Here is a 26,409-nt window from a genome sequence, read left to right on the forward strand (position 1 = left end):
TAGTCTCTGTCACCCACACAAATGCTTACACACACACACACACACACACACACACACACACACACACACACACCATCAGAGCAAAAAGGGAATAATCTGTGAAGAGGGAAACTACATGCAATGGGGGGGTGAATACAATCAAAACATGCTATATGCATATATGAAAATCTCAGCATGAAACTCATTTTCTATAGTATACACTGACAAAATGTCTTTTTTTTTTAAATGATAGTCCTGGTAATCTAGTCTTGGCAGTTAATCCCAGCTACTCATGATGTTAAGGCAGAAGAACCCTAAAATCAAGGACAGTGTTGACTACAGAATGAGTTCACAGCTAGCCTTACCAACTGAGTGAGATCCTATCTCTCAAACTATAAAGAAGAAAAAGGATCACTGATATAGTTCTGTAGTAGAGCGCTTGCATGGGACACACAAGGCCCTAAGCTCAATCCGCAGTACTAGAGGACGTTTCTCTAAACAAGGTGAGACGTGAGTCCACACTCATTACAGCGACAAAATAATAAAAACATTGGTAGCTGTGCTTTGTGGCACACACCTTTAATCCAGCACTTGGGTGGCAGAAGCAGGTAGATCTCTGTGAGTTCAAGTCCTCGTAACAAGTTTGAGGCCTGCCTGAACTACACGATAAAATTTTGTCTCTAACATTAAAAAAAAAATTGAGGAAGATAACGAAAGTCAGTGAAATGATGAAGGGGAACTTCCCAGTGTGACTCCCGGAATGTGAGGGTGAGAAGAAAGGATGACACTAGGGTGAAGGTTGAGTGTGAAAATCTGGGGAAAGCGCAAAGGAAAACAGTTCCTCCCGTACATGTCCTTCTGCAGCGAGAGATGAACCAACAGAATATGCCTATCACAACTCTCATGACCACAGACAGCTGGTAATGCATGACAAGTCAGACTTCTGTCGTTATCCCAGTGATGTGAGCAAGGACAGATCCTTGGGGCTTTCTAGACACCCACTCTAGCAGACTTAGTAAGTTCCAGGCCAATGAGAGACTCTAGTCTATGGTGATATTGTGTCCCCCAATATATTGTGCACCCTAATAAACTTATCTGGGGTCAGAGAACAGGACAGCCAGTAGATAGACATGGAGGCCAAAAAATGGTGGCACTCACGCCTTTAATCCTAGCATTCTGAAGGCAGAGATCCATCCGGATCTCTATGATTTCAAGACCACACTGGAAACAGCCAGGCATGGTGGCACACACATTTAATCCCAGGAAATGATAGTAGAAAGCAGAAAGGTATATTAAGGTGTGAGGACCAGGAACTAGAGGCTTTTAAATTTTTAGGCGTTTAGCAGCAGTTCAGCTGAGATCCATTTGGATGAGGACTCAGAGGCTTCCACTTTGAGGAAACAGGAGCGGCTGAGAAGTTGGAGAGGCAAGGTTAGCTGTGGCTTGTTCTGCTTCTCTGATCTTCCAGCGTTGACTCCAATACCTGGCTCCCCTGAGTTTTTTGTTTAATAAGACCATTTAGAAATTCATGTTACACTTGTCTCAAAAAAAAAAAAAAGATAGATGACACTTAAAGTTGTCCTGATGCATTTTCTTAAATGCATGATATGAAATTATATCCAGCACTGCTATTCTAAGTTTAGAGAGAAAGGAATATATACTTTTCAGAAAGGATTAGAAGGAAATATATTAGCCGGGTGTTGGTGGCACAAGCCTTTAATCCCAGCACTCGGGAGGCAGAGCCAGGCGGATCTCTGTGAGTTCGAGGCCAGCCTGGGCTACCAAGTGAGCTCCAGGAAAGGCGCAAAGCTACACAGAGAAACCCTGTCTCGAAAAACCAAAAAAAAAAAAAAAAAAAAAAAAGAAGGAAATATATTAAAACATTTAATCTGTTTGTCTGTTTGTTGGATTAGAGATAAGGTAATTTCATTTTATACTTTCCTTTTATCCATTTTTTATTATATTTTAATTTTGTGTGTGCATGTGTGTGTTTGTGTTATATGTGTAAGTACACACATGCATGCTACCCATGTGGATGTCAAAGGACAACTTGCAGGAGTCAGTTCTCTCCAGCCACCATGTGAGTCCCAGAGATTGCGCTCAGGTCATCAGGCTTGGAGAGAGGTTTCATTACCCAGTGAACCATCTCACCAGGCCCTCGTTTCTATGCCCATCAGTTTTTAAAAATTTCACATGGAATGTTTTGCCTTTATAAGTTTCATTGATCATTACTCCCTTTGTGTGTGAGCAGGTGCATGGGAACAATCCTCTGGAGCTATCCACGTTGATTTTTGAGACTGTGTCTTTCACTGAGACCTGGGTCTCACATACTAGCCTATGCTGGCTGGCCAGCGAGCCGGGGGATTCACCCATGTCTGCCTTTCCAATACTGGGAATGAAGCGCACACCACCGTGCCCGGCTGTTGACAATTTTATGGGGATACGGTAATCAAACTCAGGTCCTCATGTTTATATATCAAACATTTTACCAACAGAAATATCCGTACAATCCACATTACTCCTTAATCATGTATAAGGGATTTGTTAAGTACACTTGGACAAAAATAGAGACTCAATGAAAATAAATAAAATTTAAGAACTGAAAATAACATATTATGTAGATAACCACTTTCTGAGGCAATTATTATATTAAAGTATTTCACCCTCTCTGAATTCCCAAGCCCTAATTACAGGCGATGCAGCAGCGCCAACGGGGATCCTGCTGACCTAACCTAACGGCAGCTTGCTCTATGCCTCTCCCATCTGCTTCACTCTGCTAAACAGAATGACCATTCCCCTAAGACCACACTGGTGACCAACAAGGTCCTAATCTAGGGCATACTGGCTGATTGCACTCCACAGATATTATTTATGTGGCCTATACAACATTTCTAAAAGATTTGGTTAGTTGTCAATTAAGGGATTTCACATAGAAATGCAAGTTTCTAGATTCTCTTGAAAAATCAAATTTTAGGGGCTAGAGTGATGGCTCAGAGCTTAAGAGCCCTTGTTGCTTTCACAGAGGACCCAAATTCACTTTCCAGCGCCCACATAAAGGCTCACAACTTTCCCTAACTCCAATTCGAAGGCATTTGATGCCCTCTTCTGGCCTCTGCTGGCACTACATGCATGTGGTGCTCTTCTATAACATTCTGGCAAAAGACTCATTCATGCACATAAAATAAAAATAAATAAATCTGGGGGGGAAAAAGAGAATTCAAAATTTAGCCGCACACAGCTTCCCACTAATGCATGACAGCAACAAACCACAGCAAAAATGCAGCTATCCTCTTTGAACAGGTAAGGTATACTCCAGCTTACCAGACAAGCCTTAGCACACAACTGTCTCTCCAACTCTTATATAAGTTCCATTTTGTTACCACTTCTTTGTACAGAGGAGTTAGGAACACCTTGAAATTTCTCAGGACCAAATGTTACAACCAAGGCAGGAATATTAAACAGACTAAAAGGATCACATATTTGCACAGGGGAAAGTAAATGTATTTCTTTGTTAAAATTTTTGAATTTTTTTTTTAAATTTGAAACAAAATTGGAGTTTATTAAGAAAAGGTGTCAACATAGATTTGTATGCAGGCATACCGGAGATTGAACCTATGGATTCATGCATGCTAGGCAAAGTATCCACACTGGGATATACTTTTCTCAGAACTAACTATATTTTTACATGTAAATAAAATGTATTTATTCTTGTGGAATAATCCTTTTGTACACTGTGAAGATGTGTCACTCGGGTTGATTTATATAAAAAGCTGAACAGCCAATAGCTAGGCAGGATTTTCAGGGCAAAGAGGATGCTGGGAAGAAGAATGAAAAAATGCCATGGAGTGAGCAGGATGAGCACTACAGAGATGAGGTAATAAAGCCAAGAGGCAGAAAGTAAATTAATAGTAATGGGTTAATTTAAGTTATAAGAGCTAGTTAGAAACAAGCCTAAGCTATTGGCCGGGCTTTAATAATTAATAATAAGTCTCTGTGTCCTTATTTGGGTGCTGGCTGGTGGGAGAGAGAAAGACTCACTACATACGGTGCCCACTGTCCGGGTACATATTTCAACATAAGACCCAAAAGAGCTTTTTAAAATGTTCCAAACACAAAAATGGAGTCAAATGCAGCTTCCTAGTCCCATAGTCTCTTAAGCAGGCCAAAATACAGAGACACGCCTCCCAGCCATGGCCTGAGGGCTTGAGTCATAAACTGTGAGGTTTAAGATTTTGCTGATGCAGACAGAAAAGGTTACAGTTACACAGTAAAGCAGGTTTAGATGGGGGAAAAACCTCTAAATAGTTGCAGTGTGTTTAACAATGTGTAGGCTTAAAAAAAGAAAAAGAGTATATATCATCATAAAAATAAATGAGTAAATAGTTTAAAAATAATAAAGTAAACGCTTTAAAGAAAGAGTAAAGTAATAAAAAAAAGAATAAGGCATGTAGAAATGGGAAATACACGGGGAATCTGGATCCTGTATGCTGTTGTGTTGTCTTTGAATTTTTTGATTGCTGATAAGCAAAGGATAGCTGCTGGGAGACACTGGATTGTGAAAGGGACTGTAGAAATAAACCAACCTAGACATTTAAGAATGCCTTAACTTTAAAATGGAACTCAAAAATTGAATTCATTTGGGAAAGGGGTTATGCTTTTGTTTCCACAAGAAAAAAAGAAGACTGTGGATTTGTTCAAGGTTAATAGATATAAGATTTGGTTGACCTGTGTTAATGCAGGTATGTATGCCACAGTCCATACTTGTATTAATGCAAATATGTATGTCACCTTTGAAAATTTGTGTGTTTTCAGAGCAAGGGGACCACACACCAATGAAAATGGGTGGCTCAAATGATCCAGCCTCTCAGAGTGCCTCTGTTGCATTTGCTGAGTTCTGCATCCAGAACAGCTTCAAGCCTGCTGGGTGAGATGGTCCAGACTCATAGACTATTCTAGCCAGGACTTGATCATTATCCTAATTTTCTCAGAGTCCCCCAAAGATGATAGTGCCCCCAGACAACAGGAAGCAGTTTAGAGAACACAATGCCCACATTCCCATGAGATGGAGTGGGTAGTTTTTGGTCATTTGGTGGTTTATGGATATTTGTCACTGTTTAGGGGGGTTGATTATAAACTGTTATTGGTCATGGTCAAAAAAATTGAACAAACAAGATTAGATTCAGGGATCTCTTTCTGAAGAGAAAAGGGGGTGATATGGTATAGAAATGATGGGAGAAAGGGGCAGATTGTTGAGTCTACTTTCGAACAACCACTAGTCTTAAAACTTTACACTGGTATGGATTTTGGTATATTGATACAAATTTAAAATTATTTTTGTTATGCTATAGGTATGCTTCTATTCTTGTTTGTGGTATTGTGCTTATGCAGCTCATTTAAAATGTAATGTAAAATTAAGAAATGCAGGTTAATAGTCATTTATAATAATCAAACTTGTAGACATATTGGGTATGTTCTCAATATTAAATGAATATATTTTAGATATATATGTAATCTTCAAACACTTCAAAGACCTACAGAATATGGCATTTAAGATGTTTAAAAACCTGAGACTTTGCATGACAGTGAGATACCTCTGCTCCTGACAGCACCAATTTACTTTAGAAAGGATGGTGGGCATCAAAGAACCTCCATATGGAGTTTGCTTTCATTGTGGCAAAACCAGCCATTTGGGCAAGAAACTGCTCTTGTCTTGACTGCTGACAATATGCTAGACAAGCAGGACACAAAGGAAAAAGATTGCTGAACTTTGCCAAGATAAGGTGGAACAGTCCTTCAAAATCCCTGCTTCATAGAAAGGTCTGCCAGACAATCTACAGGGCACACAGGAAAGTAACTGCTGAACTTTGCAAAAAAGAATCAGGATAGTCCTTCAAAATTCCTGCTTCATAAAAAAGTCTGCCAGATATTCTAGGTCTGTAGGCCAAAGACTGGATGCCCCACTGTTGCAGAGGAACTTTGGGTGACTGTCCAAGTAGCCAAATGTCTCTGTCATTTCTATATCTTTGCAAGTTGCTTGCAATGCACTTTGCTTATTCAGGTAATATTATATCCTTCTAAGGTCTTTGATGGAGTTGAAGACTAGATAGTAATACTTATACTTTTCCTTAGTTATGATAGAAGGTAAATTAAGTTAAAAAAAACTTTGGACTCACCAAGATAGGATAAATAATGGAGTATTTTCTTTGAAATTGCCAAATGCAAATGGACTTGACATTGTAAATGTAATTCTTACCTGATAATTGTTCTTATTATATATAGTTTTACTATGTTAGAGTTAAAACCTTTCCTTTTTATTTAGACAAAAAGGGAGAAATGTTGCGGGATAATCTTTTTGTACACTGTAAAGATGTGTCACTCAGATTGGTTTAATAAGAAGCTGAACAGCCAATAGCTAGGCAGGATTTTCGGAGTAGGGGAGATGCTGGGAAGGAGGAGGACATACCAGGGACACAGAGCAAGCAGAATGGGCATTACTAAGTAAAGGTAACTGAGCCATGTAAAAGAACATAGAATAAAAGCTATGGGTTAATTTAAGTTATAAAAGCTAGTTAGAAACAAGCCTAAGCTATCAGCCAAGCTTCCATAACTAATAATAAGTCTCTGTGTGGTTATTTGACAGCTGCCAGGTGGGACAGAAAAAAAACAGTATATCTCAAGAAAATACATAACAAAATATAAAAGGGCAAACTTAGATAAATCCACTTATTTCAGTTACTTGACGAATTCACAAAGACAGAGAGTAGTATGGGAGTTGCCAGGAGCTAGGGGAAAGTAAGAATGGTTGTTTAGTGGTTATACAGTCTCAGTTTTGCATGATGAAATGAATTCTGAATTCATCATGGAGCACAGAGAGGCTCATGAGGCCTTACTCTTCATTGAGGATTTAATGGCCGGTAACAGTTTCTAGAAGTGAGAGGCTCATGAGGCCCCACCCCTGACTAAGGATTTAAAGGTAGTTAACACTTTCTAGAAGAGAGAGGGGCTCATGAGGCCTCACCCCTGAGGATCTATAGACAGTTAATGGTTGCTGGGGGAGGAAAAGATTTTATTTTAGTGATATACACATTGGTAAGGTATCCATGCTCCTGTAAGTAAAACTAATTAAACCCATTGGTTCACAAATAAAAACAAAAACATGGAAGTAGAGGGAGACAAACTGGAAAGAGGACAGGGTTCAATAGGAGTAGAAGGGTAATAAAAGGGTGAAATGAAACTCACTGTTTATAATTAATATATGTTAATAAAAATAATAATTTTTTAAGTTCTGGATATTGGTTGCAAACAATGTGAATAGATTCAATACTATTGAAATTCTATGTGTATTGTATGACAATTACCACAAGTAAAATTAAAAATAAAATGTCTGGGTTCCCCTAACCTAATTTATAATCTCATTGTTTGGTCTTTGTCTCTTGGCATCAATTCATGAAAATGTTCTAGTTAATTCTATTCTTGCTATAAATTGGACTAATCAGGAAAGTACGCCCTATGTTATCAAAAAGCAAACCTCAAGGATCATTAATGGTGCTATGATCATTAAGTAAAAAGGTATGTCTATATCAAAAGAATACATAACACAATGTACTTTGCTTCTGTACATTATGTGCCAGGATCATACAAGTAGCGTGGCCATAAAAGTAGTTATATTCAATTATTAGGTATTGGGATATACATGTTGTCAGAGTTTCACCTCATAAATTACCTGCTAATTGCAAAAGGATGAAAAGTTTGCCCTTTATGACAGCAAGACCTCTTGGACATCATATGACTAAGCAGGCATCTCTGTACAGTTTAATGTGGCATAACCAAACACACACCTCTTACCTTGATGCAAAAGGTTTAGAATGAATGTAAGAAAATCAGTAGACTCAAGTTTCAGGCAATAGAGGAACAAGCCAAAGACCACACAGAAATATACTATATGAAAACTATCCTGGTCCCATAAATAGGCAGATTTTTAATATGTTCTAGGTTTTAAGTATTAGGTTCTTTTTTCAGATTTATTTATGCATATGCATGCTTTGCCTACATGTATATCTATGCATCACATGTGTGCCTGGGTTCCTGCAAAAGTTAGAAAAGGGCTTTGATTCCCCTGGAACTAGAGTTATGGATGGTAAAGCTGCCATGTAGTAGCTGGCAACCCAACTATTTCCTCTGCAAGAGCAGCAAGTGTTCTTAACCACTGAGCTATCTCTTCAACCCCTTAAGTACTGTTAACTTTCTTACAATTGACAATAGTATTGTTAGCATACAGAACGTTTTGTTCTTTTTCTAAATTTATTTTACTTTTTATTTTTAATTATGTGTATGTCTATGAAAGGGTATGCACACATGAGTGCAGCTACCTGCCATTACATTTAGCCTAAAGTCGGGTCTCTGCAAACACAGTCTGTGCTCTTAACTGATGAGCCATCTCTACCTTCTTCTTATGAGACACATCTTGAAGTGTTTAGGGAACTTTCATAATGTCTATGACATACTATTATATTGTTTAGCAAAACAGTGTGTGTGCTTCTGTACTCAAAGAGACAGATCAAGTAATTATGCCAAAACGTTATCAGTTGTCTAATCCAGATCATGCATATTCATAGTTTAATTCTTTCAGCTCTATTTTGTATGAATTTTTAAAGTAAAAATTAGCTGTAGAAAATTATAAAGGAAAGAAAATAATAAAGCTCTCAATTTTATTTAAAAGTCTATCAATGGACTTGCCATGCCATTCTGCTCTCTTTGCATATTCTAATAATAGTCTTATTTGCTTAGAATAATTCAATGATCACAACAGAATAAAAAGTTATTCAATGGTGGTGGTACATGCCTTTAATCCTAGCACTCAGGAGGCAGAGGAGGGGGAGCTCTGTGAGTTTGAGGCCAGCCTGGACTACATAGTACACTCTAGGCCAGCCAAAACTACATAGTAAGATCCTGTCTCAAAAGGAAAAGTATTGCAACAGAAGTTAGGTATAGTGGAACAGACCTGACTTCTCAGCACTCAGGAGACATAGGCAGGAGGATCACAAGTTCAAGACCAGTCTGGGCTACTTACTAAACCCTATCTCAAAACAAAACAAAAACAAAAAAGTTATTGCAACAATGACAGCAAAAGGCAAAGTATAAATAAAGACTAGACAACAATGACAAAATGTTCAAAGTGATTATCTCTAAGTGGTGGAACTACTGGAATTTTTCCTCATATTTTTGTAAATTTTATCAATATTTTATGGTACATCCTATGCTTTACAATTATAAGGTTAAAAACACTGTTATACTCTTTGAACATAAGCACTATAGAGACCATGACAGACAAACATTACTGTGTTTAATCCAAAACTGACAAAGCTATACTGAACCACTAAATTCACTGTGAAGTTTAGGAAAGCAAAATGGCTCTCTCAAATAATACAGCATTTCCCTCATACATACAACCCTAAACTGTATGTCTAGACACAGGAACTGCTGGTAAGTTTTGATCCTTTCAGGGGTAGCAAGGAGCTCTTTACCTTGCTTGGGGTTAGTCACAGTCTATGAATATCAAGGAAGAAGTAAATTACACCAGCAGGAAAAGAGTACTCACTCTCCACAGCCCCCTGGTACCTTCTTGCTGGTATATGTCGATGAAGCTGCCAATCATGCTCCCTTGGAACAAACTTCCTTGAGCCTGCATCCGAATCTAAAACACAAAGAAGTGAACATTTTATTTTGACAGAGAAAACCAAAACGAGAGAGTTCACTCCTTTAAAATTAAGGAAGTACTTTATATAATTTGTGTCAAAGTATATTCTATAAAGATTTTCATTCAGCCTCATATTTCCTATAGTAAATCTCTCTTTTCTGGAGTTGGACAATGACAAGTCTTCAGTGAAATATAAGTAGTTTGAGCCAGGCGCAGTGACACACGCCTTTAATCCCAGCACTCAGGAGGCAGAGACAGGTGGATCTCTGTGAGTCCAAGGCCCACCTGTTCTACAGAGTGAGTTCCAGGACAGTCATGACTACATAGTAAGACCCTGTTTGAAAAAAGGATGTAATTAGTTCAGTAAAATATTAGGGACTATTCAAATGCCAAAAATCAACATCAACAATCCATTGTTTACATAATGATGACATCCATTTAACAGAATACAATGGAGCCATAGCATTTTCCCCTAAAGTATTTGTAGACTTTAGAAAGTATTAAAAATTAACTGTTAAACAGAAAAGTGATGCAAAGCAGTATATATAATTCTTACCAAAAACATGGAAAGTTTAGAAAAAAACTATAAACACAGTGAGAAGACTAGATGATCATACATACCCAAATATTAATAGAGGTTTACATATGAATGGGGATTCTATAGATGAGCATTGTTCTCTTTTGAGTCCAAACCCTAGAACTCATTGTTAAAAGAGAGCTGATTTCAAAAGGTTGCCTCTAACCTCCACATGTACATACATGTGCCCCCCACACAAAATTATAGTAATGATGATGATGACAAATTTTAATTTGGGGGCTAGAGAGTCAGCTCAGAGTTATTCCAGAGGACCTGGGTTCGGTTCTCAACATCAAAGTAGCAGCTCACAACTCTCTTTACAGTTCCAGGGGATCCAACGCCCTCTTCAGGCTCTACGGACACTAGGCATACGTGGTACACATGCATACATTCAGGTAAAGTACACATACACAAAAAATAATATTTAAATTTTTAATTTTCTTTTTTCTTTCCTTTTTTATTTTCTTTTTTGAGACATGGTTTCTCTGTGTAGCTTTGGCTGTCCTGGAACTCACTCTGTAGACCAGGATGGCATTGAACTCACAGAGATCCACCTGCCTCTGCCTCCCGAGTGCTGGGATTAAAGGTATGCGCCACCATCACCTGGCTAGTTTCATTTTTTAAAAAGAATGATAATTTATACCACACAATCAAATAATGATCAAAATAGTCTGCAGTTTTATATTTGTGGATTCAACCAATACCTAATTGAAAAATCTTTGGAAAAAAACTGCACTTGTACTGAACACATGTAGAATTTTTCCTTGTCAATATTTCTGGAATAATATAGCAACAATTTTTATATGTTTACATTATATTAAACATCATAAGTAATCTAAAGTGGATTTAAAGTGGATTTTAATGACTTCTTACACACAGGTTATGCACAAATACTGTTTCATTCTATGTAAGGGACTTGAGCATCCAAGGATTTTGTTATTCACTGGGGCAAAGCCCCGGAAGAAACCCCTACAGATTGGGCTGAGTATCCTCTTATGCATTATAGACTCTGCTGTTATTGCTGTAAGGTGACTGACTCTCCTACCACTTGGTCTGCATTATCCTGGATCCTAATTTGTACTTTCTCTTATTATAAGCAATGAATTTGACATTTTTTCCCATAACTCAGGCCTGGAGACATGGCTCAGCAGTTACGAGTACTTGCTGGTCTTCCAGCAGACCTAGACCCAATTCCAGCACCCACATGGTAGCTCACAACTGTCTGTAACTCCAGTTCCAGGAACTCAGATGTCCTCTCCCAGCTTCCATGAACACTGCATGCACGTGGTACACAGACACACATGAAGGCAAAACACCCACACACATAAAATAATATTTTTTAAACTTGAGATTCATGGTTGTAAATACCTGTATTCCCAATAAGACAGGAGGACCAGGAATTCAAGGTCATTCTTTGCTACTTAGTGAGTTCAAAGCTAGAATGGGCTACATAAGATTCTGTCTCAGAAAAACAAACAAAAATCCCAATTTGTGATTCCCTCACATAGTTTAATCATACATTTAGTGCTTTCTTAATTAAGAAGGAAATTTTTACCATTTGTCAGATAAAGCCGAAGGCTGGCATTAAAATAAGTGTTTCATTCTGTGACTGATAAAACACTAAAGAAGTCCAGTCACATTCTAATAAATCAGCACAATCCAAGATATATCACATTGAAAGTCAAAGCTCATCTTTAATAAAAATGTAGACAAGATAAGGAAAGACAGAAACAGTATAAATTTAAGGTAAAGCAGATATGAAAAGAAACTTCTCTAAAAAACTCTACCTCGATCTATCCTAGTTTGATGTCTTAGTTTACGCTACAGATCAATACACCATCTGAAGATTTGGAATAGATAAGGGATATGCCTTTGTTTTGTAAAATGGGAAAAGGGTTATTAGAAACACAAATTCATTCTCACACCACTTGAAGAATATAACCAGAATAAGGAATCTACAAATCAATTCCCGGCACAGCTTTGAAAAGAACCTATAGTGGATTGCAAAGCCCAGGCTGAAAACCAATGGATTAATGCATATCACCTTAAAATATTTTTGAACATCTACTATGAAGCATAATGTTATATAAGCTTACATATATTACCTCTAATTCTTAACAACTTTATGCTATAAGAACTGCATTATCTTCATTTCAAAACAAGAATGAATGAGACATTACATGGTTAAGAGATTTACCCAAGAATTTAGAACTAACAATGGGAAAGTAAGAATCTGAACTTGAATCTGAGTTAAAGCTGTGGTCTTTCAACTCACATGGCAGACATCTCTCTTACCTTTAGAACATCAGTGGGATTGGCTATAGTAGATGAAATCACTCCTGACACTACCCCACAGATCATATTAATTAGGAGAGTTTCATCTGTAAAAATGTAAAATAAATAAATAAATAAATAAAAAGGGTTCATTTTATTAAGTACTGGTGTCTCAGAGTCCCTGAGACACTGTATGAAGAAAATCCTTTCAAGTGATGACATAAAAAGGAACTTCAAGGTTTATCAAAGTAAAGACTTTCAAATATTTGTAGACCATCCCAAATTTATACAAAATATATACAAATTATAAAATATAAGCCATTATTTCCTTAAAAACATTATCAGGAAGACATCATCTTCTTCTACATAATTGCCTACTACACAAATTAGAATATGGTATTTCCTTATTAACCACTTCAAACATATAATGCATCTGATTTAAATTTTTTTGAGATTATAATTTACGGTTTTGTTTTGTTTTGTTTCTCAGTTTTTCAAGACAGGATTTCTCTTTGTAATAGCCCTGGCTGTTCTGGAGCTCAGTCTGTAGACCAGGCTGGCCTTGAACTCAGAGATCTGCTTCCCTCTGCCTCCCGAGTGCTGGGATTAAAAGGGTGCACCACCACTGCCTGAGATTATAATTTAATTATAACATTTCTCCCTTCACTTTTCCCCCTCCAAAGCCTTCCCTGTACCTCTCCCTGTTCTTCAAATTTATGGCGTCTTTTTTCACTAATTGTTACTACATGTACATATGTACATACATGTCGCTGGGTGGTGGTGGTACACACCTTTAATCCCAGCACTCAGGAGTCAGAGCCCGGCAGATCTCTGTGAGTTCGAGGCCAGCCTGGTCTACAGAGCGAGATCCAGGAAAGGCACCAAACTACACAGAGAAACCTGCTGTGGGATGTTTTGTATGTTGTAAATATGTGTTGCTCTGATTGGTTGATAAATAAAATCCTGATTGGCCAGTAGCCAGGCAGGAAGTATAGGCAGGATAAGTAGAGAAGGCGAATTCTGGGAAGAGAAAGACTGAGTCAGGAGATGCCAGCAAACCATCCAGCGTGTTATGGCACACAGGTAAAGCCACAGAAAACGTGGCAACATATAGATTAACAGAAATGGGCTGAGTCTAAGTGAAAGAGCTAGTCAGTAATAAGCTTGAGCTAATGGCCATACAGTTCATAAATAATATAAGCCTCTGTGTGTTTACTTGGGTCCAGTGGCTGCGGGACTTGTGGGTGGGAGAGATTTGTCCTGACTGCAGGCCGGGTGGGACACAGGAAAACTCTGGCTACAGAAACTCTGTCTCAAAACAAAAACAAAAACAAAAAACAAAAACATTTGTACATACATATATATTCCTAAATATAACCTGTTCAGTCTCTATGTTACTTGTATGTATGTTTTCAGGGCTGACAATTTGACAGTGCACAACCAGTTGGTGCACTCTTCCCTGGAGAAGACACTTCTCGTGCTCCCAGCTTTCTGTAGTTGCCTATAGTTCCCTGTGTAAGGTTGAGGCCCTGCGAGCTTTTCCCTGCCCAGTTTGGCACACGGGTTGGTATCATCCTTATTCAACTTTTAAGTCTTTTTATGGATAGTCAACTTTAAGACTTAATAACCAGATGCAAAAAAAATATAATCTTATGAGTAATAAAGTCATCTAAATATTAACATTAAATGTCTTTATATCTCTCCTAGCCTCCATTTATGTACAGAAGGCTTCTATAGTTAGATATGAAAAAGCAGTAGTATAATTCCTAGCACTGGATGATGGAGAGACTTATATATGCTAGACCAGCACTCTGCTACTGAGTTACACCCTCAGGTCCAAAAGAAATGATTTAGAATTAAATTCCCTCAACTAGAAACAAAAAGAAAGGAATAACAGAGCATATTGTTCTACAGAGAAAATCTAATCTTCACCATTCCTTCTCCTCATGAAGAGCCTATAAATAGAAAGTTAGTAAACCCACATGAACAATCTACGAAAAGAAAATATTTCCAGGAAAGACGAAAATGCATCCTTCAGGATTCCCACTGATGAGGCTCCAGAAAAAAATGCTGATTTAGAATAAAAAAGTGCTTTCCCATCCATCCAGTAACCCCAGGCCCATGATAAAATATATCCATCATGCAAGTGTCAGGCTCAAATGGAGAAATATACAACAGCTCTGCATGTGGGTAAAGTGGCCATAGGTACATCAGCATCTAGACTACAACAGACTAAAATTTATCTACCTACCAAAAGCTTATCAAAATTGGGCTCTAGGAAATGCCTTCAGGTCCTCTAACTGATGAAGACAATATTCATTTTCAGGACATGGCTGTTCTAGGCTTCTTCAAGAATGACAACAAGGTTGTTTTTTTTTTTTTAAGAATTGCTATTTTGCAGGGAGGACATATATCATGGCATATGAATGGAGGTCAGAGTTCAACTTTACAGAATGTGGTCATTCCTTCCACCTTTGCATAGGTTACAGCTATCAAACTCAGGTAGTCACACGTGCACGAATTTACCCATTAAGCCATCTTGCCAGACTACAAGTTTTTTAGTTGATCGTAAAACATACATTTGAAGAGCAGGTTCCTCTAACCCACATATCCCCTCTGGAGGGATTTAGCCCAAGTCAACAGATGCTCCCTTTATCCCCACAGTGACTGTCTTTCACTCTCTGGTATCATGAGATAAATATTTCACATTAAGCATGATTTCAACAATCCTTTGAGGATAACCTCGGAAGATGAGCATACTGACCTTCCAAACGTTCTACAAATAACCGCTTCAAGCTTTGGTAAATACCAATTTTGATGGTGCCATATGATGCCTGTCTTAGTAAAGCAGGGGCAATTCTGCCCAAGAGAGAGAGAGAAAGAGAAGTTAATTTTATTTAACATGCACTTGTAGATTTTACAATTCTTTTATCTATATCTTTTCAAGCAATACAGCATGCATTTTTTTCACTCACCCATGAAAAACTGACAAAGAAAGCTCACATCCCAGGTCATAAAACAAACATCAACAATGTTAAAAGAACTGAAATTATACAGAATATATTCTCTGACCATAGTGGAAGCAAAGCAGAATCTGAGGAGGATGCTCAAACACTTAGAAATCAAACAATACACATCTAAAACAACATATGCATTAGAGAAAGTTGCAAAAGAAATGTTTTCAATGTATAGATATGAGTAAAACTTCAAATACATCCTATAAAATACATGGGATAACAACAAAGAAAAAGAAAAAGATGCCGGGTGGTGGTGGCAAACACCTTTGATCCCAGCACTCGTGAGGCAAAGCCAGGTGGATCTCTGTGAGTTTGAGGCCAGCCTGGTCTACAAAGTGAGTTCCAGGCAGGCTCCAAAGCTACACAAAAAAAAACCCTGTCTCAAAGAAACCAAAAAAAGGAACCTATCTTTGGGTTGGGGATTTAGCTCAGTGGTAGAGTGCTTTCCTAGCAAGTGCAAGGCCCTGGGTTCAGTCCTCAGCTCCAGAAAAAAGAAAGAAAGAAAGAAAGAATAAGATGCCATGGATATGAGAGAGGGAAAAGAGATATATGGGGAATGGGTGGAGGGGGAAAGGGAAGGAGGAAATTATATAATTATAATTCAAAAAATGTTAAATCTTATAAATAATAAAAAAGTACACGGGATAGAGGTGGTCTGGCAGTACAGTTCTGTAATCCCAGCAGCTACCTGCAGGCTAAGGTAGGAGAATGAGGAGTTCCAGGCTTGCTTGAACTAGGGTGAGTACAAGGCAAGCCTGAGCAGGTTAATATGGCCCTCTGTTACATAAAAAGCCAAAAAGAGGACTAGGCAGTTCAGAGATAGCGCACTTGCACAGCATGTGTTCGACCCTAGGCTCAGTCACCAGTATTAGAAAACAATAGGGGGAAGGCAGAGACTATATAGCCAAAGCATAGCTGAGAACCATTTATAGTCAAGTGCTCACCTAACCTCTAGAAGTAGGAAAAATTCATCCTGGCTCTTTATAAGACATCAAGTATATGGTATTTTGTTACAGTGGCCCAAACTAAGAGTATTAAATTTTTACAAAATAAAATTGAATCCATAGTTTTTAAATTTTTCAGATTATGTTTACTTTTATTTTATGTATATGGGTATTTTACCTACAAATATATCTGTGCACCATGTGCATGCAATGCCCATGGAGGCCAGAGGAGGGCATAAGATCTTCTAGAACTGGAGTTACAGGCAGTAGTTAATCACCATGTGGGTACTGAAAATGGAACCCAGGTCCTATGGAAGAGCAGCTAGTGATCTTAACTACTGAGCCATCTCTCCATCCCCACTAAATTAATAGTTTTATAAAAGTTCAAAAATTAGAAATTCCCAGCCCAAACAAGTTTACCAAAAAACAGTTGAAGAATTAACATTAGTCTTATACAATTTCTCCAGAAAACAGAAGCAAGAATGTTTCCCAAATCATTTTGGCTAGCATTACCTTGATAGCAAAAAAAACAGATAAAAAAAGTACAAACAAAAACCACAGACCTATATCGCTCATGAACTTAGATGCAAAACTCCTTTAGAAAAGATGAACAAATTGAATGTAGCCATTTACAAGAGTTAAGACACTAGCCCACCCCTTATAGGTTAAAAAAAAAACAACGTTGATTTCCTAACAGTTGCAGATACATCTTTAACCCGATCAAAAAGGAAGCAATGGCGCCAAGCTCTCAACCCTACTGAAATTCTGCTCATAAACTGAAGATGTTCTCACTCACGCCTCCTTTGAGAGTCATCCAAATTGCAGAACTATACTTTAAGAGATATAAATAGAAATAAAGCAACAGCTCAAATGGTTAGGATTGAAGAAGAAAAAACAGATGACTAAATATGCATATTTCTGACTCTATTACTTGTATCAGGAAAAGAATATCGAGGTTATCTATGCTAATGAAAGAACAAGGTAAATGAGATGATCCATGAATCATTTCATTCTGGATGAAGATCGGTTTTTTGTTTGTTTTTTGCTTTTTTTTTCCTCTAAGAAAACTATATTTTAAATAGGCCCAACCCAGGTCACTGGTAAAATTGATTTCCATCCTCCCAGCAATTCTGGTATCCTAGATTTAGGATGGACTAGGAAACCAGCAGCAGGTGAACTACAAACTGGACAATAAATCATAAACTGATTATGAGGTGATGAAAAAAGATTCTCCCTTTCTCCTATTCTTCATTCCTATTTAATATGCCAAAATAATGTCTTTCACAAAGAACGTCTTAAAGGAAGCCAGTGTTTGCCAAATCAGGAAAATTCTCACAAGAACGTATACAGCTAATTGGTGCTGCTTTTACAACAGCCAACGATGAGTGTCAGGAAGCCAGAAAAAAAAAAGCTTATGCTGCAATGATATTATCCATCTTCACATTTCTTACCTACAGCCAGATTAACACAAAATCCAAAGCTCAAGACTTACAAGCAGATGAAATATACAAAATCCCACCAATACAGAATTACAAGTTGAAATGTGAATGGTGTAAACCATCATGCAGTTGTTCATGACAGAAGGAAAGAAGCCAGACTTACCCTGAATACAGAGCCAAGATCCCTTCTTCTTTATAAATTCGGAACAAGGCATGAAACATCCCTCTATATTTTATTTCTTTGAAACGGACATCAATGCTCTGGCCTTGGACTTGCAGCCGTGTTTTAGTAAGGTCCACAGGGAAAGTGCCTATGAAGGAACACACTCCTAAGTATTTACAAAGAACACAAGTATGTTTTGGCTAAATATAAGGCAACGACAATATTGGAAATCTAAGACAGGGCCCTTTTCATAACACTCAGATATCTACTCCACCACCACTGCCAGAGGGCAAAGGCTCTAAGTGAAGTGAAATGCACTAGCCTCTCCAAAAAGCACAACTTGCCACACAGTATACCTGATACTTTCTGTCAGAAATGCAAAGAAGTTTAGATGTTTCCTTCACTTTGTCTGTAACATACCAATGCCAATGACATTAGTCTTTTCCTCCCATTCTCTCCCACCGCAAGTCTCCCTATCTCTCCCTCATAAAATCTCCCCACATTATCACAAGCACAGGAAAGCATGGGATTGCTGCTTTAGATGTTCTTAGATGCAGTTCCAATAGTGTGGGGGTGGGGGTGTCGGCATGTGTGTGTTTACAACTTCCTAATATTATGAGAGAAACTGGCCAAGTCTCACTTGGTTCTACTCACCATGGTGCCTTGGATAGTTCAGGAGTAATACCCACAGAGTACTTAAGCCATTATTTTTTTCAATTATGCTTTATTTATTTGTGTGCATGCATATGTATGTGTGGGGGTACATTTGCCATGGCTCATGCATGGACATCAGAGGACAATCTACAGGCGTTGGTTCTGTCCTACAACCACATGGGTCCCAGGGATCAAATTCAGGTCCCTCAAACTTGGCAGCATGCATTTTTACCTGCTGAGCCTTCTTGTCATCTCTAGCAGGATTCTTCAATAAAACTCTCTTTTCTTATCTCAGCACATAAAAGTGGTTGTTGCATGAACAAACTGGGCTTTAAGAAAGATTTCAAGATCTAAAACTAGCAAGCTCTTTATATATGTAGTTCTGAACTTGTGTGACCTGGATAGCATAAGACCAGAGTATATAGCAAGAAAGTCAACAAACACTGCTGGATTGTAGATACTTAGGAGTCATTTAGGGAAAAGAAAAATCTGGAAAATGAAAAGTCATAATCTAAAAATATTACTAAATTTAAACCAAAATAGAGATGACTCTTGTTTGATCTTGTTTGCTTCTAAACTGGAAGTGAGATTTTCAAAAAAGAAGCCTTGATAAGAAGAAAATTATAACCATTAGTACAAGGAATACACAGAAACCACTATCATATATAGTCCTCTATGATTATGTATATTTGGCTTGGAAAAATTAACAAATCACTAAGCTGTCAAAAATGTTCAAAATTTGACTTCTTAATCCCATTTGCTTTATCATTACTAGCACCTTCTCAGGAATATTCCTTGATAGCTATAAAACAACAAAATGTTTTGGTTTTTCAAGACAGGATTTCTCTGTGTAGTAGCCCTGGTTGTTCTGGAAATCACTTTGCAGACCAGGCTGGCCTCGAACTCAGAGATCCACCTGCCTCTGCCTCCGAGTGCTGGGATAAAAGCTGTGCACTACCACCGCCTGGCACAATAATTTTTAAGACAAAGATGACAACACTCTTTTTATTTGTTCTCTGGTTTTCTCCGAAAATAATTGGTACCATATTTAACAATCTGTGGAATAAAACTCATACTTGTCATTGTTTTTCAGATTCTTACCGAACTCGGCAACAATAGAGGCAAGGCCGCCATACACAAAAGGTTTCCAGTTCAGACCAGACATCTCATGGCTTAAAGTGGAACTTTTCTGATGCTAAAAATAAACATGAATCAGAAAAGGGCACAAGAATGAAGAGAGTATTGGTTAACACTTGATTATATAATTTGAATCAACAAAACTGGCAAATCAAACAAATGTAGAGGAAAAAATAAAAACCACCAAGTGGAATGAGACAAAATGGAAAGTCCTGTTTCATGTGCTGGATGATGATGATGATGAGTTCATTCTTTAATGTCATTCTGTAGGGTAGGTGTACAGTCACTCAAAAAATCAACATGTGCCTTTCATTCTTTCTAATTTAATTTTCCATTATTCCCCACCCAAAGAAGCTTCAGCCCATCCAGCACACCCATCTGTGACATTCATCTAGACAATCACGAGTCAAGGAACCTGGAATTCACGTTACATAGGCTGAGGCATCTTATAAAAGCAGTTCATGGTATTCAGTTAGCTTGATTCAGGCACAAAGGACAAGCTCCCAACACCACCCCCTAATGTTCTCAGTTCTCTCGGCTCTCCACTAAAATTTAGCATCTCAGTTCCAGGAACTGAGTTAGCTCCACACCAAAGCGGCTAACTCAGTGAGGCCCACACTGAGCTAAGGAGCAATTCACCTCGCTTCTGGCCCTGGAGAAATGACAGCAATGTGGATCTATCACACTTCGGACATTGAACATCAGCCATCCAGTGATCTCCTTTCCCTTCCCCTGAACTTGAATAACATCTGCAAGTCCTATATTTTTTATGTTCTCATTCTTTAGGAATGTACTTCTGTCCCCAGCCATTTTACTTCTTCCCCATCAGATCCGTCTTAGATCTGGCATCTTCAAAATCTTCAGTTTTGCCAGGGCAGTGGTGGCCCACGCCTTTAAGCCCAACACTTGGGAGGCAGAGGCAAAGGCAGGTGGATCTCTGTGAGTCTGAGGCCAGCCTGTTGGACAAAGTTCCAGGACAGCCAGGGCTACACAGAGAAAGCCTGTCTCGAAAAACAAAAACAAAAACAAACACCTTCAGTTTTATGCTTTCTGCCGCTCTCAGCTCCTTCACTCTTGGATTTGTGTTTCCACAGCTCTAGCATCTAGGCAAACATTTGTCAAATTGTAGCATGTTCCAGAATCATCTAAAAGGTTATTAAAACATGAACTGCTGAGCCTCTCCCCCAGAGTTTCTGATTGGTGGTTTAAATCTTGCCCTGAGAATCTGCAAGGTCTCAAAGAATACTGATGATGCTTTAAAACTACTGCTGTAGGCGTCACTGCTAAATCCTGTTCCAGATTTCCTTGAAATCTTTCTTTCTTTTTCAGAGCTTCAAAGTTTATATACTTCCTGATTTGAAAAGGGTTAACAGTCAAAAAGGAACTCTGAAATCAGATCATCTAACATTGAATAATGGCCCCAGATTCACATTTTGACTCTCTCTCACTTACTAGTTGTGGCTCTGCCTCCATTTTCTGAAAGCGATAATAATACAAACTCATGCCATAGGCTTGTTGTGTTATGTATAAGTAATACATATTAACCACCTAGAAAAATCCCTGAAACTTGGCTCAATAGGTTAGCTAGTTATTACTGCACTGCTGAGTTACATTTTAATAGATAGCAGTGCTGTCCACTTCCCCTTGCCAAGGTTGGCTAAGCACCATTGAGCCACTTTCTGTTCTTCGAGGCAACAGGGTTTTGATTTATTTTTTACAAAAGTAATTCTCTGAAACGAAGCAAAGAGCAATTTTCCAGAGAGGCTAACAAGCACATACATAGATATCTAAGTTACATGCTACAGAAACAATTGTGGAAGCTTCCTTTCAAACATAGTATATATTGCACATGTGAGCAATAGCCCTATAGGAGGAAAGTTCATTAAAACTCTAAAGAGCAAATTGATAGGAAAAGGAGAACTAGGGCATTCCTCCTAAACTGACAAGAAAAAATGAATTTCTGCCGGGCGGTGGTGGCGCACGCCTTTAATCCCAGCACTCGGGAGGCAGAGGCAGGCGAATCTCTGTGAGTTCAAGGCCAGCCTGGGCTACCAAGTGAGCTCCAGGAAAGGCGCAAAGCTACACAGAGAAACCCTGTCTCGAAAAACCAAAAAAAAAAAAAAAAAAAAAAAAAAAAAAAAAAAAATGAATTTCTAAGTCAGACGTAGTGGCAAATGCCTGTAATTCCAGCACTTGGAAAGAGGAGTCAGGAAGATCAGTAGTTCAAAGTCACCCTTTCCTACATAGGGAGTTTGAGATAGCCTGAGCTATGTAAGACCCTGTCTCCAAAAAAGCACACACAAAAGAGGAGAAAAATCACTCTCTGGTGTCAAATTTAGAGATTTCCCTAAATAGCCTTTGATATTTCAAATGTCTGCTGGGCTTCTCCCCCAGACTTTCCCTTTACAACTTCATGCATCCTTTCTCAGTACAGAAAAAAATTCTTCCACATCTTTAGGACATACTACTCAATGTTTTAGAAAATATTGAGTGTTTTATCATTTTTTGGTGTGGATGAGTGTTTGCTTACATGTATGTCTCTGTACCACATGCATGCCTAATGACCATGAAGGCCAGAAGAGGGTGTTTGATCCCCTGGAACTGGTCACAGGTGGTTGTGAGCTGCCATGTGAGTGTTGGGACTTGAACCTGAGTCCTCTGGCAGAGCAGCTACTGCTCTTAACAACTGAACCATCTCTCTAGCCTTCTACCCAATCTTTAAATGAGGAAAATGCTAAAAGTTCAGGAACAATAACAAATCACTAAGTGTTGGGAACAGAGTCATACTAGGAAACAGAAAGATCAGTCTCTGGATCTTAGGTCAGGTAGCCCAGGAGTTCCTAAAGAAGTTTTTCTTTTTTTCAGCTACACATATGTCATCATCTAAATGACTACTAAATCCTATTATTTATCCCTGGAGCACTGATATATCGTCTTTCTTATATAAAATGATAATGGTATTAGGTAGTTGATAATATTTAGTGTCCTTATTTGGCAAAATAAGCATAGTGATCTTTATCTGTATCCCCTCCACCATGTTTTCATCTAAATTCCATTAATCCATAAAATTACACAAGCCTGTAGAAGACTGACCAATACCAACACTGTCCCTTTACCACCTCCCAGGTCACATCTGATAGTAAAATCTTTCACTCCAATGTTAAAAATCAAAGTTATGAAAGAAATTCTGTATCTCCTTTTATTAGACTTTATACAGCCCTTCCTTACAACAACTTGGAGGCACACTGAACAAATTTATGTCCCCACAAAGGAGCCCTTCAAATATTTAAAGTCAGCTTTCCTGTTCCTACATTGTTCTCTTTCTCGGGCTAAATAGTCCTGATCATTTTCTTCATTCTATATGTTTTACTTCAGTTACTATACCTGAAGACCTCTGTTTCTTTTCAGAGAGGCATATCATACAACTGAAGCATTAAAGTTTCAGTGAATACCGAAGTCTTTTACATAAAGCTGGATACATGGATGCAAGTTATGCCCCACCTATTACTCTACAGCTATGTGATTTTTTTTTTGAGAAATCTGTTTAGTCAACATCTTAAATTCAGGCATAAAATGATGACGAGGGTGAGGTTTATTCTCTAGTTATCCTCTTAAATAGGTAAGATTCCCTAAAAGATGACACCATATTTCAAAAAAACTTTTTTATAGGGGCTGGAGACATGGCTCAGAGGTTAAGAGCACTGGCTGCTCTACAAGAGATCCTAAGTTCAATTCCCAGCAACCACATGTTGGCTCACAACCATCTACAATAAGATACGGTGCCCTCTTCTGGCCTGCAGGCATACATGCAGGCAGAACATTGTATATATAATAAATAAATCAATCTTTTAAAAAAAAACTTTTTATAAACCTCATAGAAACTAGTATAAAATGAGGACAAACATATCAAATAGTTGAGTGTCTTATTATGCAACCTGTATATAAACAATTACAGAAGAAGCCACAAAAGCAATTTGCTGGACCTGGCCAATACTATACACCTTATACAACACCCTCCTGATCCCCAGATTCTCTACCTACAAACCCTTGTCTCTTGCTTTTGTTGCAGAGAATTGCTTCATAAAGTATCCCAACTCCTCATAAAGTTACTTTGACTTATGGAGGCTAACCTAAGTTTTGGGTGAAAGGACAGAAAACATATCTAAGTAACAATATAAATACAGTGCCCTAAATATTTTTATTATATAAAGAAGTCAATGAAATTTGTCTTCAGAATTTGTGCATCTATTCCTAGAATCCGATTGTGGAAATCTTGATAACCTAACAAATAACAATAAAAATATCCTAGAATCCATATTATATAGCCCCTACACTTACTTCAAAGTCTGGTCAGGAAATTCTGGGTGACCTTCTTGGTTTCTCCTTTAAGAAAGAGTAGGTATTAGACACGTTCAGAACATTCTCATGTTCGGAAGATAGCAATAGGGAGCCTAAAGCTGTGTGTTAAAGGCATACTAAATACTCAACCTGCAATGTGCTATGAATATAATTGGTCAAGCTTGTAAAAATCACAGCCTGGTGTAGCGATGGATGTTTTTGAATCCAGCACCTGAGAGGCAGAAGCAGATGGATCTCTGTTCATCTGAGGTCAGCCTGTTCTACATAGTGAGACCCTGTTTCAAAAAAATTCACAGAAATATATTCTAACATAGACAATATTTGTCAGTCCACCTATCTTCCCTGGACAATCATCTGGTAGAAGAAATTAATTATTTTGTTAGAAAAAAAATAAGTGTTAAACTGTATACCAATCTATAAGAGCAAGAAAACAATAGGCATGGGTTTGAATACTTTGGAAAAGCTATTGGAAGTGAGAGAATTCAAATTGGGTCTCAATAGTGAGCAGAAGGAATCTGGGTAGGAGCAGGTAAGGAAGATATCTGGGATGGGTGAATAGGATGCATAAAGACAGATGTGCAAACATACACAATCATATGGAGGTAGGCATCAATATAGTTTGTACTGAGACAGAAATGAAGGACCCAAGCAGAATACACACTATGCTTTTAGGTTGAACAAGTGAAAGGAGTAGGTTCTACTGAAAGGCTTGAAAACAAGATGTTGGAGGAAGACTAGTTCTATTTATAGGGAAGTGAATTAAAGTAATACCCTGTTTTAATTAGCTACTAGGGACTACAAGCGCAGTGGGTTGCAAACAGAAGAGGTAGGGAAATAGCTTAGAAGGGTTTAAAGTAGGCAAAAAAAAAGAATGCTCATTAGCAATGGGGTTAATCTGTTGAAATGGAGACAAAAGACACTTCACGATATAAATGAAGAGGAGGAAAGAGCTAATGGCTACTCTAAGCATCTCTAGGGGTTGGGCAAGGAAGCACTGGTAGAAAACTATAAATGTCCCTGCTGTTACCTTGTCTGAGAAACAAAATTCATGTTAATAATAGCTGTGATCCCAATCAAGTAACTGAACTGCATTTTAATAGATGCCTTCAATGCCTCAACCTCAGGAGTGACAGAGGGATAGAAAGTGATGGGGCGCATCTCTCAACAGCATCCCTCACACTGATACAATGGAGATGTTTGCTTACTCCGCTTACAATCACAGCCGCCGTTGCAAACTTCACCCTTAGAAAAATTAGGATTATTCCGGGAAAGATACCCATTCACCCTCTGGGTAGCAGGATCTTGCCAGTTCCTCAGCTGTCAGAGCGAGCTCGCAGAGAGAAGGGAGGCGCCTGAAGGAGGCGGCCTCCCGGGGGGATCGAGGAAGCAGGGTTCAATCGAAGAAGTAAAGCCACCGATGCCAGAAGAGTGAAAGACAGGGAAGGGACTCAGCTGAGGGGAGAGAGAGATCAAAGGACCGTTAAGCCCCTCCCAGGCCGGGAACCAGGCCAGCCTGGCCCTGCGCGGCCTGCTTCAACCCAACCCCGCTCCCCAACCTGGAAGTCCAGGAGCTCCCCCTCACCTGCTCAAGCTCAACAGACGACTGGGAAGCGGAGGCTCCCACAGTAGGAAACACCACCGCAGCGCCAACCCGGAAGCATTGAAAGGAACGGAAGTAACCAAGGCGTCGCCTCGGCAACAGTGGCGCAAGCCATCCTAACTCCGCCCCCTCCTAGCCTGAAAAGGAAGGCGCGAATGAAAGGAAACCATTAAGGTCAAAAGGCCAGAGTCCTGAAGGCTGTGCAAAAGGTCGGGAGCCAGCCACCTGCCTTTCCGGAGAGGGCGCTAAAGCGTGAGAATGCGGCCGCTTCTGCAGCGAATGTGCTCACTAGAGATGGCAGAGGCGATGCCTTGGCACCCACCCACCTGGAGCCTACCAGATGGTCCGCGTAGCCTTAAAAAATGCGAGCCGGCAGGAGGGGCATCGCGTAGAGGGAGGTCGATCCAGAGATTTCAGATGAAGTGGGAGAATTTCTTTTGCCTGCTTTTGGGACCTTTTTCCCCCTACTGGGTTGGCTCGCCCAGCCTTGACATGAGGGTTTGTGCCTAGTCTTACTGTGACTTGTTATGCCATGTTTGGTGGATATCCCCGGGAGGCCTGCTCTTCTC

The 26,409-nt window shown here is 38.9% G+C and overlaps 1 protein-coding gene across 4 annotated transcripts in view; it reads right to left on the bottom strand.

Annotated features, from left to right (window-relative positions):
* The window catches only part of Slc25a14 (solute carrier family 25 member 14), a 40,966-nt gene extending 15,060 nt beyond the window's left edge, over positions 1-25,906 (bottom strand). The window contains exons 1-7 of one of the 4 annotated variants that reach the window (XM_006996637.3): positions 25,823-25,898; positions 25,455-25,692; positions 19,846-19,939; positions 18,091-18,238; positions 15,292-15,386; positions 12,549-12,634; positions 9,578-9,673 (exon numbers count right to left, since the gene is read on the bottom strand). In XM_006996637.3, the coding sequence (XP_006996699.1) occupies positions 9,578-9,673; positions 12,549-12,634; positions 15,292-15,386; positions 18,091-18,238; positions 19,846-19,939; positions 25,455-25,520 (585 nt within the window). In that variant the 5' untranslated portion in view covers positions 25,521-25,692; positions 25,823-25,898. Of the gene's footprint in view, positions 1-9,577; positions 9,674-12,548; positions 12,635-15,291; positions 15,387-18,090; positions 18,239-19,845; positions 19,940-24,219; positions 24,265-25,445; positions 25,693-25,822 lie in introns of all 4 variants that reach the window. The other 3 variants (XM_006996636.4, XM_042269072.2, XM_015989958.3) reach the window with 3 other exon arrangements.
* Between the last annotated feature and the right edge of the window lie 503 nt (positions 25,907-26,409).

Source organism: Peromyscus maniculatus, chromosome X, assembly GCF_049852395.1.
Source record: "Peromyscus maniculatus bairdii isolate BWxNUB_F1_BW_parent chromosome X, HU_Pman_BW_mat_3.1, whole genome shotgun sequence".
Classification (NCBI taxonomy): Eukaryota; Metazoa; Chordata; class Mammalia; order Rodentia; family Cricetidae; genus Peromyscus; species Peromyscus maniculatus.